Source organism: Corvus kubaryi, unplaced genomic scaffold (genome assembly GCF_017639235.1).
Source record: "Corvus kubaryi isolate FWS band 111438036 unplaced genomic scaffold, C.kubaryi_AGA036_p1.0 split1-37296, whole genome shotgun sequence".
In the NCBI taxonomy this organism is placed as follows: domain Eukaryota; kingdom Metazoa; phylum Chordata; class Aves; order Passeriformes; family Corvidae; genus Corvus; species Corvus kubaryi.
In genome coordinates this window covers 5,343,661-5,356,670 of record NW_024582075.1, presented here as the reverse complement: position 1 = coordinate 5,356,670, position 13,010 = coordinate 5,343,661, and the positions used below count along the sequence as shown (strand labels likewise).

Here is a 13,010-nt window from a genome sequence, read left to right as displayed (position 1 = left end):
AGATGGTGTTGTATAACCTCTTTGTATTGTCCAGTGTTTTGCAGGAAATTGGTCACTTAGTTTTTCCGTTCCATTCTTATCCCTCACTGTCCCCTGACATCTGGATTCCAGTTAGTTTCCTCCTTGTGCTTTGGCAGAAGCGGGCTGGGTGTCAGTCAGGATGGCATGTTCTGACCCCAGTTCCTGTCAGGAGTACATTTGTATCACTGGCTGTGTAAGCACAGGGGTGTGGGATGGAATGCTCTTGCTTCTGAAGCAGTTTGGCCAAAAGTGCCAAGACCTGGATGTCCTATAGTAGCATACCACTTCCTGAAAGCAGCAAAGCCTGTGTGGCTTCAGATTGTTCAGGGTGTGGTGCAGCCAGCCCAACCTGTCCTCAGAGGTGTAGGTTTCTGCCCATGGCCTCTGCACCAGTTTGTCTGAAATGAGGAGCTTCTTCAACCTGTAACTGGGAAGAAGCAGCCTTTTTTCCTTCTCTGCTGAACTGATTCTTGTCTGCTTTCCTTAGTCAGTAGATGCTCTGTAAGCACATAAAATTATTTTGTTCTGCAGTGGAAGATAGGTGAGAAGCTCTCTCTGATGGCTCACTCAGGAAAAGCAGGGTCATTTTCTTAAACCTCTAAAGCTAGTGAAAGGCAGCATGGAAGTGAGTACTCCATTACAGCCCTCTCCCCTTCTCCCTCTTCTGCAACACATGGAATGCAAAACATGCATCAAAATAATTTTATTTTAAATGTCACTATGTGAGATGTTCAGCTTGTTTGCTGCTGCTGCTGAAAAACTGGCTCAGTTATCTACTACTCCTGTGAACATGTTAACTCTAAATTTGGCCTTTTTGTCCCAATCAACAAAAACATCAAGAAGGGTTAAAATAAAGGCAGCTGGATTGAAGGTGGTTTTAATATCTGCCTTTGAATCAACCATTAGCAACAGACTGCAGTCCGGCTAGCTGACACTGTTTTCACTTGGAGTGAATGATTCAACTTTAATGATGCAAAATTGTCTGGCTTTTTAATAGATGATCTCGACGTCTTCCTTTGCACACATGGTTATGGCATGACAGAGCAGTAAAGGACAGCAAAATAAAGTTGTTTTTTTGAACTTAATGGCAGCTTGCTGTGGTGTGTGGTTTGCTTTTAATTTCTAAACACTCACTCATCAGTGATATCTTGTACAAAGGTTATGTAACAGCATGCATTTCCTTTTCTGGATGTGAGCATCCTGAAAGGTGCAAAAGCTATTGCCTGTCCAGCACTGGGGCAAACACCGGTGGCTGTTGTGGCTGTGTCCATCCCTCTTGGCCTGATGAAAATGTGGTCCACTGGAGTCTTGACTGCTCCTTTGGGGTGTTGCTGGCTGACGGCAAGGGTCTATGGCAGGAGCATTGGCACTGACTCCTGCTCTGCCTGTGCCCTGCTAAAGCTGTTTGGGAGTAGGATCCTGTGTGGCTTTTGTCACTCAGCTCTAGCGATTTGCTTCTGGAAAAATGTGTATCTTGTTGAATGTTTTACTAAAAATGTGTATGAAAGTCTTCTCCAGTAAGAGCTCTAGTATTTGCCAATTTGTGTATAGGACACCAAATCATTTTAAACTATTTTTCTCTGCAGTTAAGTTTGCCCATTTTCCTCTACATTTTGAAGTTGCATTTTAAAATTAGTTTGGAAGAGCAAGCAAAAGGGGTTTTTATGTCTTCTATGCTCCTTGTCTTTTCCCAGTTTTGTGAAGAATTTTTTAAGGGCCATTCTATTTAAACATTTACTTTTGATTTTCACAGGCAAGCCTGGGCTTTAGTTGGTGTCATAGGTGGTGGAAATTCTTCCTGTAATGAATCAGTGAGAAACTATGAAAACCACAGCACTGGTGGGAAAGCTCTTGCTCAGAAAGAGTTTTTCACAGTGGATGGTCAGAAGTTTGTTGTGAAAGCTTACAGCGAATGGAATGATGGTAGGAAAGTGTTTTGTGAAATCCTACAGTTGGGGGAAAAAAAAATACTTTATGTGCTTTTTTTTTTCACTAGAACTGCTGGTTGCAATTTAAATTTTTGAGTACTGCTGTAAGTTGCATTTTCTTGCTATGGATGAAATAGGAGGACACAGTTCTTCAGTACTACCTATTTTCTCACTGTTTGTATACAGTATGTGAGCAGCATAGTATTGAGTCTTAAATTTTAGTATATTTAGATAAAGGTAGGAGTCTTGTAAGTTCTGAAACTTTTATTTTAGTAATTTGGCAGTCATGGATGTTTTAAATCTAAGCTTCTTAGATGTTGATTATAGTACTAAAAAAGAAAAAACTTAATGGAAGCCAGAAGAAATGTTTTATTCTTGTTACAATTTTCTATTGCTCTTAGAGTCCTGAACTTCAGACAGCTGTTCAGATACAAAGTTGAATCTGTGGTATAAAAAGCTAGAAGACTTGCCACTTGCTTGCTTTTATCCTTTATTCTTCTTTTTAAATTTAAGCTATGTTTGATCTGAGTTTTTATGGGTAATCATCTCTGTATGTTTTTAGAGTTACTGAACGCTACTGTGATTTCCTCAATTTTTTTATGGTACTCATGAATTTATTTGTTAAGTAGTTGAGCTATTTCATACTACCCCTTTACTGTTCATTACAGCCCCATGAAAATATATGGACTTACATTTAAAAAAGAAATAATCTATCAAAATGCATCTTTTACTTACTGGTGCTGTAGAATTAGGTTCAAGAGTTGGCAAAAGCAGCTGAACTTGGGCACATTCATCATAAGCTAATGAAATTCCATGTGTGTGTAATTTAGTCTGCCAAACTGTTCTATTAGTTGTGCTTAAAAAAGAAAGTCCTCTACTTTGTTTTCCAGGTCCTTGTTTACATCTGTACAGTTTCAAATGGCAAAAAAATGTCACTTGAAACAAGCAGAGGTAGCTGGACCTACAAATTAGTGCCATATGATACTAGGGTTTTTTGGGGAAAAAAAGACCAAAAAACCCCCAAACATAGGTTTTTCCTGTCACCATTAGTTCTGTCTTTTCCCTTTGTTTCAGCTGAGATCCAATAGGTAAACAGGCTGTAAAGGCATCTCACACTGGCATGTTTGAGGTCAGAGTTGTACTTTAGAGGGTTTTGTGGCCTGCAAAATCTCATACATATTTTATTAGTATCACCTTGAGAATGGTTTCATATGAAGGTGAATATAATCTTATATTTGTTTCCTTTTCTTTTTTTTAATTAGGTGTCCCAATATCAGGCTTCCAGGTGGAAGCGGTGGGTGGAGTAGTACTGAACCTTCTGGATGATGTTAGTACTTGGGAGCCTGGAGACAGGATTGTGGTTGCGAGCACAGACTATTCGATGTATCAGACAGAGGAATTCACCCTCCTTCCCTGCCCAGAGTGTAACAAGCATCAGGTTAAAGTCAAAGGTATGAGAGCAGTCACTGCATGAAGATCGGTGTGAAATATGTATTTGCTGCTGGACAGGCCCTTGCAGTGGAAGCAGTAAAGAGCAGCCTTTCTCCAGTTGCTGTATGGCTTTGTTGCCATATACACGGATGTGTAATTCTCTTTGCTATGAAGTGGCTCTGTGTGTCAGGTCTGCCTCACAGCTCACCATGCTAACTTTTCTTTCTCATTTTTTCCCAGGCTCATTGAATGCCTTATTTTTTTTTTCCAATAGGGTTAGGCTTGTTTTCCTTCCCTGGCTCCTTTCTGTCTTTTCCCAAGTTCTCTTTATACATACTTGAATAGCTGTTGTGGTCATTACTGTTTCCCTTGCCTTTAGTGTCATTCTCATCTTTTGAACTGTTATCATTATAATTTTTTCTGTTGTTGTTAAAAAAGTAGAAGTAAAAGCAGGAAGAAAAAAAGAAAATTGCAGTCTGTGAACGTGTATCTTGTTTCTTTTTTTCTCCTTTTCCTCAGTCTCCTTTCTACCACCTCCCCAACAAAATGGTTATAAAGTAAGTGGTCCTTCCAAGATGCTGCTCTCACAGGATATCCCCGAGTACTTGCAATCTGTTTTTTCCTTTGGGTGTGATGCACAACTAAATGGTCATGCGTGTTGTTGACCATTTCCTTTTTATTATCTGAGTCATTCTGCTTGGCATCGCAAGAGTCTCCCAGGGGACTGGCTTGCCAGCTGTGCTGGCGTCTCTGTTTTCCTTCTGCTGCTCCACACCTGCTCCATGCTGCCGCCCTCCTCCTTGGCATCCTCCAGCTTCTGGTCTGGAGCTTTACCTCTCACTCCTGGTGGGCTGCAGCATCAGTGCGTAGCACAAACTAATGCGTGTTGTTTCACAGTGTTAGTTTGCAGCAGCTCATGGGTGTTCTTCTCAATCCGGTTTTGCCCCGTTAATTTCTTCACAGTGCAACTTCCTCTTCTTTAAACTGCTCTTCTCCTTCTTCATTCTCGGAAGTTTTCTGTCAATGCCCTCAGACTTCCCTGCCCACCTGTGCCTTAAGGGACTGTCAGTCTGTCTGCCTTTCTGGCAGTGAAATTTGCTTTTCACACATTTGTTAGCATGGTTCACATATGTTTTACTGCACTGAGAAGTCTCGCGTATGAAAAAAGCATATCTGCATTTACCTTATTATACATCAGAGAATACGCATTTGAGTGAAGCTGCAGAGCTAGCTTAGTGCTATTGAACGTGATATTTCCTCAGCTTCATTCTTAAGTGTCATGTTGTATGTTTTAGTTTGCACAGTGTTTTAAAGAGCAAACTTAACTTGAAGATTGCAGTATGAAATTTAAGGTTTTTGTCACCACTGAATAGTGTGTGTGTAGACTATTTCATCTTGAAAATCATGTGCTGTGAAAAAGTAGCTGCTTTTAAAGGTTAAAAAAAAAAAAAACATTTTCACAAGATTTACAATATGGCATAAAATACAAAATCTTGCCTTTTTTTTTTTTTTTTTTTGGAAAGTAAATCCTAGCTAAACTATTAAAAAGATATTAAAGGAGGTAAACTTGCAGTCAGCTTGCCCGTTTCAGGTTCTTTGCCACCCTCAATAAAGTTTTCTTTGTCATAGTAATATATACAGTTCTAAAAATGCCCATGCCACCCTACATATTTGTTCCACAAAGAATGAATTTTCTGTGTAATGGTAAACTTGACAAGCTGAAGAATGTGCTGTCTTGAAATTATTTCATGCATTGTTTTGCTAGGTTTTTAGCTGGTTTCACCTTTTTGTAGAAGGAAAACTAAAAAGTATTGTGTTGTGGGAGCCCTGGTTGCTCTTTCTTCACTGGTTTACTGACTTGCTAGTCAAATATAGGGGTAAAACAATAGTTAAGCCTTAGGGAGAGGAATGCAGACATCTCTTGTCTTTTTAAACACTCAGCAGCAGATACAGAGTTGGTATAACTCTTAGTTCTTCTTCATATTGTGAAGTTTAGGCTTGTATCATTTTTTTTAAGCCTTGAAAAGATAGTGATAGTCTGTATTCAGGGTATCATTAAATGCATAAATGCATTTTTCAAGGTTTACAGAATCAGATTTTTTTCTCAGTTTAAATAAGAAATTGGTTGGGGTTTTGAAGAAGAGTGTAAAACCTGATTATCTTCTTTTTCCTAATTTTGAGTTTATGCATCTTCAGAATAGCTATCTAAGAAAGAGGAAATTTAGTTAGGAAAGCAAGTCCTTTTTTCTTTTCGGAGGGAGGAATACAGCATTTTCAAACAGTGTTTTGGCTTCACTTTCAGTTCTTAATTTGTCTTTGAAACAGATTAAGCAGCCAGCATCTTTCTTCTTTTAAAGCAAGTCTGCATCTGTGTTTCACTAAAAGTTTGATACATTGGATTAATTTCAACTCTTCTTTGTTTTTTTCCCCTTCTGTTCACAAACTATTTGATAGAAATTGAGATGCACTTGCAAATAAAATGCTGATATTTTTTGAGGATTAGTTTCTTATTAAAATGAAAAATACCATAAGAAAAGCTAAAAGGGAACAGCATGTTAAGGAGGAGGAACACATGGGTTTTGTTGCCGCAGTTACCTTGTTTATTTATATAAGTTGATTCTGGTTTTAATCAGTGGTGACTTTTTTTCTTTCTTTTTCCCCCCACTTCAAAACTTGTTGTTGGACAGAAAACCCTCAGTTTCCTCATGTAGGAGAAGTAATTGATGGAGTGGACATGAGAGCAGAAGTTGGAGTTCTTACAAGAAACATCCTAATAAAGGGGGAGACAGAAAATACCTGCTATCGTGAAAAGGAGTGTCAGTTCTTCAGTTATGATACATTTGGTGGACATATCAAGGTCTGAAAAACATTTTAAATTAACTTTGTCATATAAAGGCATATTAAGCACAAAAAGATGAATGTTAAACTTTAAGGGATTTGAAAACTCACTATCAATTCGTTCAATTGCTTTGTGTGGAAATGACTTCGTTCTCAGCTTTCCCCAAATTAGATTTAACTCCTCAAGACTTAGTCTGCAGAAGGAAGGGGTATAATGCACAAACTGTTCTAGAAATGCCCAGCAGGTGTTGTAAAGTTGTATGGCAGGGATTAAACTGTACAAGTGACATCCATGCATGTGCATCCTATAACATTACAGAATAAAGCTTGATCTCCCTTGTATCTCTCTTCCTTCCTTTCACTGCCTTCCTGCTTCCCCAGGTGATGAGCATTGAATCCTAAAGATCTGTCTCATCTGAGGTGAGCACTAGAGAGGCATGGAAAAGGAAGAAACTGACTTGTACCATGGGTTTTTATATTTAGTTTCTTAAAAATCTGAAAGTACTAAGGTTATGTAAAGGAAACTGCTTCTAATTTATTGTTTATGAATATAAACTAAGCTGAGAGAAAGTAGTGTTATAGAAACTAGTATTTAAAGTTGCGTTCACTTATATTTTTAGATGAAAGATTTGAACAGCAGTGCTTCACTGATGCTAAAGAAGTTTGAGGCCTCAAATTTTAATTGCAAATATATTTGTGCTCATTATGTGGTCATCGCAGTTTAAATCTCTTTCTAATGTATTTGCATACAGATTTTAGTTTCGTAGTGGTGGACATAAGAGTGGGAAAGAAAATAAGCCCTTGCCTACTATGTGGCAGCTTTTGTTTTGTGGAAGAAAGTAGGTGGACTCAAGGCACCTTTTATATTCATATAACATAATGAAAGAAGATAATGACAAGCTGTGAATCTTGCAAAGTGTGACCTTGATTGCCACAAAAGTGTAGATACAGCAGACCTTCAGTTGGCTGGAAGGTAGAAAACAAAAATTTTGGCTCATCAAAGTTAAATTGTTCCCAGGAGACTGTTCTGAGTAGTGAGTGTTTGCTGCCAAACCTAGACTTCAGCACAAAAATGAAAGCATTTTTGGCTTATGCTAATCTTACATGCTCAAGCAGAGGGATCCTTGACGTTAAGAAATGTAATAGCTTTTGAACATCCTGGATTTCCTACTGTCACTAGCACAGTAGCCTAAAGGGGGCTTAGTGGCAGTGAGGGGAGGCATTGGTTTGCAATTTTGGTGCTTTTCAATACTAAGCTAGAGATGAGGGATGCCTGGTTTTGACCATCCCTCTTTATGTTAGACATGCAAACCCGAAGAGTTCAATTAGAGGAGGAGGAAAAAAATACTACTGATTTCCCTAGAGGACACAGTACGTATGAAAATTGGTATTTTTGATAAATACTCAGTATAGGTAAGTTAATGAAATGAAGTTACAAAAAAAAAAGTGAGGGTTTGTTTTGGTTCAGTTTCTGGTTTTTTTGTTTGTGTGATTTTTTTCTTTTCCCCCCCTTATGTTAGCTTCTTGCAGTTTAACTGTTGCACTTGGTTTATGCTTTCATAGCAGGTTAGGTGGAAGAAAATGCTTTCTCTTTCCTGCATTACTGGTACAACCCCATTATGATTTTACTTCATACATGGTAACTTTACTGTGAAGTTGTATGATTGTGAGGTAATTTCGTATATATTCCTTAATAAAGATGTTTCTCTGGAGCGCTGTGTCCAGTTTGGGGTTCCCATTGCAACAAAAAAGTAGATGCACTGGGGTGTGTCCAGAAAAGGTGGTGTATGGCAGTATGTGGTGGTGAGTGACAGGGAGCTGAGAGGGAGGGGTCTTGTTGCTGCCTTCAGGTACTGGTAAGGGTTCAGAACAGCCAGAGCAGTCCTTGGAGGTGCACGGTGATATGACAGGAGGCAATGGGACCAGGCTTAAAGAAGGCAAATAATGCTCACATGCTGGGGAAGTGAAAGGATAGAACCAACCGACATCATGAGCATCTCTGTGACTGGAGGTATTTTCTGAGCAGTGTGCGGAGCAGCTGTCTTATGAAGCTGACCCAGCACCGAGCTCTCAACTGGACTAGATATCTCAACATGTTCCTGCATCATTCTGTGGTTTTTATCCAGCCAAGCCCGTCCCAGGTGGACTGTGCTGGTGCAGCTTCATTACAGACACATCCAGATGTGAGTGACTTCTGTTTGGTTGTACCTGTAAGGATATTTAACGTGCCACTTGGTAAAGACCAAAGAGTAAAGTGTGGCAATATGTCTGGTGAAAATGCCTCTGTTTTAGCCACGTGGAGATTTAAATTTGAAATTTATTTATGAAGGATGCAGTTTTTGTGAGGCATCTTGTAGAGCAATACAGTAATGTTTGTTCTAACTTTTGTTATGGCCTGTGACAACTGTGTACATCTAGCTCCTGTACATCTGGGGTAGATGATGTATTAATTTAAAATTTCCATTGGTTAAAAAGCAAATAATTGGTTGTTCACTCGGGACTTCATTTTTTTTTTAGATTTTGAAGAATTTTACATCTGTTCATCTCTCCTATGTGGAATTGAAGCAAATGGGCCAGCAACAGATTGGAAGTTACCCTGTTCACTTTCACCTCTGTGGGGATGTGGATGAAAAAGGAGGATATACTTATAAAACTTATCTGGAAGGTCTTTCCATTCATCACTGTTTTTCCAGATGTGTGACTGTTCATGCAACTAATGGTTTGCTGGTAGGTGCAAGGAGAGTAAAATGTACTGTGTTGAAATAAATGTTATGAAGAGTATTTAGACACCAAAATAATCCCATTCCTTCTGCAAACCCAAGGCTCAGCAATGGTTTTCTTACTTCAGTGAAAAAAAAAACTACTGCAAATAGTATTTTAACAGTTCTCACCATTCTGATTTTTCAGATTCTTACAGCAGCTAGCTGTAAGACAGCTGTAAGGCAGCTAAGCTCTCCAGACATAGCAGTGTGTTTGTAAGGGATAAATAAAACTGTGTGCTTGAATCATCTGAGCTGCTGATACTGAAACTTCACTCTGCAGCTGTGCCAAGACAGTAAAACTAGATGGTATTTGTCAAATAAATCTCAGTAAGTGCTGTTACTACTGACATAATGAACTTGTATTTCTGCAGATAAAGGACACCATTGGCTATGACACACTAGGTCACTGTTTCTTCATAGAAGATGGCATTGAACAGAGGAATACCTTGTTCCACAACCTTGGGCTAGTCACAAAACCAGGCACTCTTTTACCTACAGACAGAAACAGCAGCATGTGTATTGGGATTAGGGATAAAGTATATGGAAGTTATGTTCCAGTGCCAGCCACAGACTGCATGTGAGTATGTCATGGTGAAAAAGTAAAACCCAACCAGCGACAGCCGTTAAACTGCTGGTGGCCTCTTGACAAAATACAGATGGAAACATTTTTATCTATAATTTAATGAATGTAGTCCACATAGTATTGGTATTTAAAAAATAGTAATAAAAATTAGCATTTAGTCTTCAATAAAAGAAAAAAAATTGGTTTATAGGAATGTTGTTGTTTCGTATGATACTTGGGGCCTTAAAAGTCTATTGAACATTTTCACTGCTGCATAAATGCGTATTCCCAAGCTATTGCCACTGTTTTTTCTGAATACTACTTATTTCTTGTGAAAGCTTCTTAAAACAGTTTATCGTTGCATGGGATATCTGCACAACATTAAGTACAATACTGTTCACTGAACTAAAAAAAGGGCAGTTTTGACTTGTAGATGTGGGAGGTTTTGTGATTTTTATTTTGAATGTGAAGTAGTTACTTCATCAGTTTAGCTTTTTCTGATGTGCTTATGAGAAAGGGGAGATATTTCTGTTGGGGCTAGAGGTTTTCTGTAGTAACTTGTTTCTGAATAATATTTCAGGGCTGTTTCAACATTTTGGATTTCTCATCCCAACAATCATCTTATAAATAATGCAGCAGCAGGCTCACAGGTGAGGCGTGTGGGTGTAATTCATGACAAACTGCTCATGTTACTGGCATTTGTAAAATCTGTAACATGTACTGCCAGATATACATATATTTTCCTTTTTTTATATATGAATTTTTTTATCTTTGGCAGTGTATTGGCATTGAAAGTGCAGGATGTGTCTAGATGTGCATTTAAGAGATGCCAGAAATCTTCATTGTCGCTGGAACAGAGGCTATCTGAGGAGATCTCTTCTTCTTTGTAGTTAATAGACCTTACAGTAGTTATCGATGCGTATATGTAGAAATCCTTTTATTTTCACAGAACTGATGCATTTCATACTGAGTCTTCTGTGTTTTCTGTAGGTTGTCATGAGTTTAGTGACAGCTCTGCAAGAGCTGTAGTCAGTGGAATGAAAACTGACTACAAAAAGGTGTTCATTGTGTAAGAAACAGCTGAAACACTTCTTTTCTGCTAGTGGTTAGTCAGTTGTTTCCACCCAGTGACTGCTGATACGGTTTTGCTTGTTCTGAACATTGTATTAGTTCAAGTATCTTGCCATAGCTGCCTGTGAAGTAAAGCTCTGTACATATAGTGGAGGAGGGGACTGGAGTCTGTTCTATATTGGGTGAGAGGCTGAGATATGTAAGGTTTTTAACTGGATTTTTCTGAAGAGATCAGTCGGAATAGAAAACAGGAAATGTTGTTGGTTGTTGTTGCAAAGGCTCCAGTGTTGGAAGAGTATGAGCCTGTGTGTTCTTAGCCACAGATAACATTTATCTCTAACAGCATTTATATAAATAGGTAATTTATTTATTAACAGATAACTGTTATTAATAAATAGAATATCAAAATACTTAACTGAGTTGAAATAACTAGAGTATTAAAAAAAACTAGAAAATTTTATTCTGCTTTTTGTGTGGTCTAACTTTTGTTGCTTTTATTGTTGTGGGTTTGTTTCTGTCTGTTATGACAAACTTTGCTATTTGACTGTTTGCCACTAGGAAGGATCTGGATGCCCCTACCAAATTAAACTAGTTCTTTTCTGGCCAGCAGAATGTTTTTCTATTTCGCCTGCTTTATGTAATATACCTAGTTTAGGCATTGCCTAAAATTAAAGGCTAAAGCTAAGTTAAACAGCTTCTTTGATCTGGTGCTTAAGTCCTGCAAGGTTTTTTTCTGCCTATGTAGCTCATCCCAGTAGATGTCCCAATATGGTCCAAGCCTACACAGGAACGTAGCCCTCATGTCGTACAGGGCCATGGCACTGGTAGCCTTGGTTGTGCCCGAGTCTGCTGACGAGCCAGACTATGAAAATCCTGCTCCTCACACGCCGCGAGGCATGGATTCCTGACGCGTCAATATAACACCAGTTAACATAATACCGACTGTGACTCGGGTGGACAGGCCACCCTTACTTAACCTGGAGAAGGTGCATATACGTGTGGGTATGCTCATAAAATAGCAGGATGTGCCTGACAGGAGCAAAAAAACTGAAAAAACTTTTGTCTGTTGCAAAGTTTAGCCGCTCTGATACACCTCCCTTGCATGGATGTAAACTCATTAGGAAAAAGGGACCACAGCTTGCTGTGTTTCAAAAACAGTATAGTTCAACTGTGTTCATACAAACTCTGCACTATAGAGCTTTTGCTGGTATAAACTAGGGCAATTCACAACGAAATAATTCCATTCCTCCCCCAGGTCCTTAATTATGCAGTTAAGCCTATTGTAAGGCTGTATAGGCAATAGATGTTTCTTTTGTTTTTGTGCATATGAGGCAATAGATGTTTCTTTTGTTTTTGTGCGTATGAGAGAAGAGAAAAAAACGACCCCTTTTTCATATTTCTGAATGCTTGCAGATGCTTAAACAGCTTTTAAGTTTGTCTAAGTCTATTTTTCAAGCATCAGGGGGTGTTTTGGATAAAATTAACTTGAGTCTGCCAAGCACAGATCTGTACTTAATTATATGAGGTAAGATTTTTTGGTATTTTTATTAATGGAACATCCATATTTGCTTTGTAATGGTTAATCACCAGAAACGTCAGTGCATCATCATTACACACTGGGATGGGAATGTTACTGTAAAGTAGATTTTCCAGTACTGCTTGGAAAATTAGTATATTCTTGGAATGAAATGCATGAAGTCTTTTAAGCCAGGGTGAATTTGCTTTATCCATGTTTCTTGAAAAGGTTGATGACTGTTTCTCATGAGATGGAGCACTCAGTGTGTCTTTAGCTACCATTTAACCCTTTAATGTGTCTTGTTGGGTGATTTTTTTTTTTTTTTAAGGGCACACAGCCTGTGGTCAGGCACAATTTTTCATGTCTGTAGGTGTCTGCTGTGCAGGTGTTGTCATGATGTCACATCTTGAGAACACAGATGTATGGGTGTAATTCATGACAAGCTGCTCATGTCACTGAAAGGGACATTTTGTGGGTCTCATTTAGCAGATAAATCTAGCTTCTTTAAGAGCAGAGATATTAAAGTATAGAAAATGAACAGAGACTAAAATTATTACTGAGTGTTATTGGCACAGTGCCCCGAACTGGCCAGATTTCTTGATGTGCTTTTGTTCTGTCTTCTGAAAGCTCTTGTGGGTTTTTTTGGCTGTGCCATTTAAATTTTCATGGGAGCAAGGATGAACCAACCTTAACAGACTGGAACAATAAGGAGAGGAGGAATTATTTTGAGTATCTTACTGTGAATAATATTCTCTACTAGTAAAGGAAAATCTAGTGTGTGGGATGGCATAACTGAAATACAAAAGTTACATTAACTTGGACACTTTTCTGCTTTGAAATACTAGATATGTGGTGTTAAAGGGCTTCACTGAGAAGTAAAA

At 38.5% G+C, this 13,010-nt stretch overlaps 1 protein-coding gene across 1 annotated transcript in view; it reads left to right on the top strand.

Annotated features, from left to right (window-relative positions):
* CEMIP2 (cell migration inducing hyaluronidase 2) overlaps window positions 1-13,010 on the top strand; it is a 51,605-nt gene that overhangs the window by 20,735 nt on the left and 17,860 nt on the right. The window contains exons 5-10 of the mRNA XM_042012689.1: window positions 1,775-1,944; window positions 3,212-3,400; window positions 6,068-6,237; window positions 8,736-8,945; window positions 9,352-9,557; window positions 10,123-10,192. Coding sequence (XP_041868623.1) covers window positions 1,775-1,944; window positions 3,212-3,400; window positions 6,068-6,237; window positions 8,736-8,945; window positions 9,352-9,557; window positions 10,123-10,192 — 1,015 coding nt within the window. The remainder of the gene's footprint in view (window positions 1-1,774; window positions 1,945-3,211; window positions 3,401-6,067; window positions 6,238-8,735; window positions 8,946-9,351; window positions 9,558-10,122; window positions 10,193-13,010) is intronic.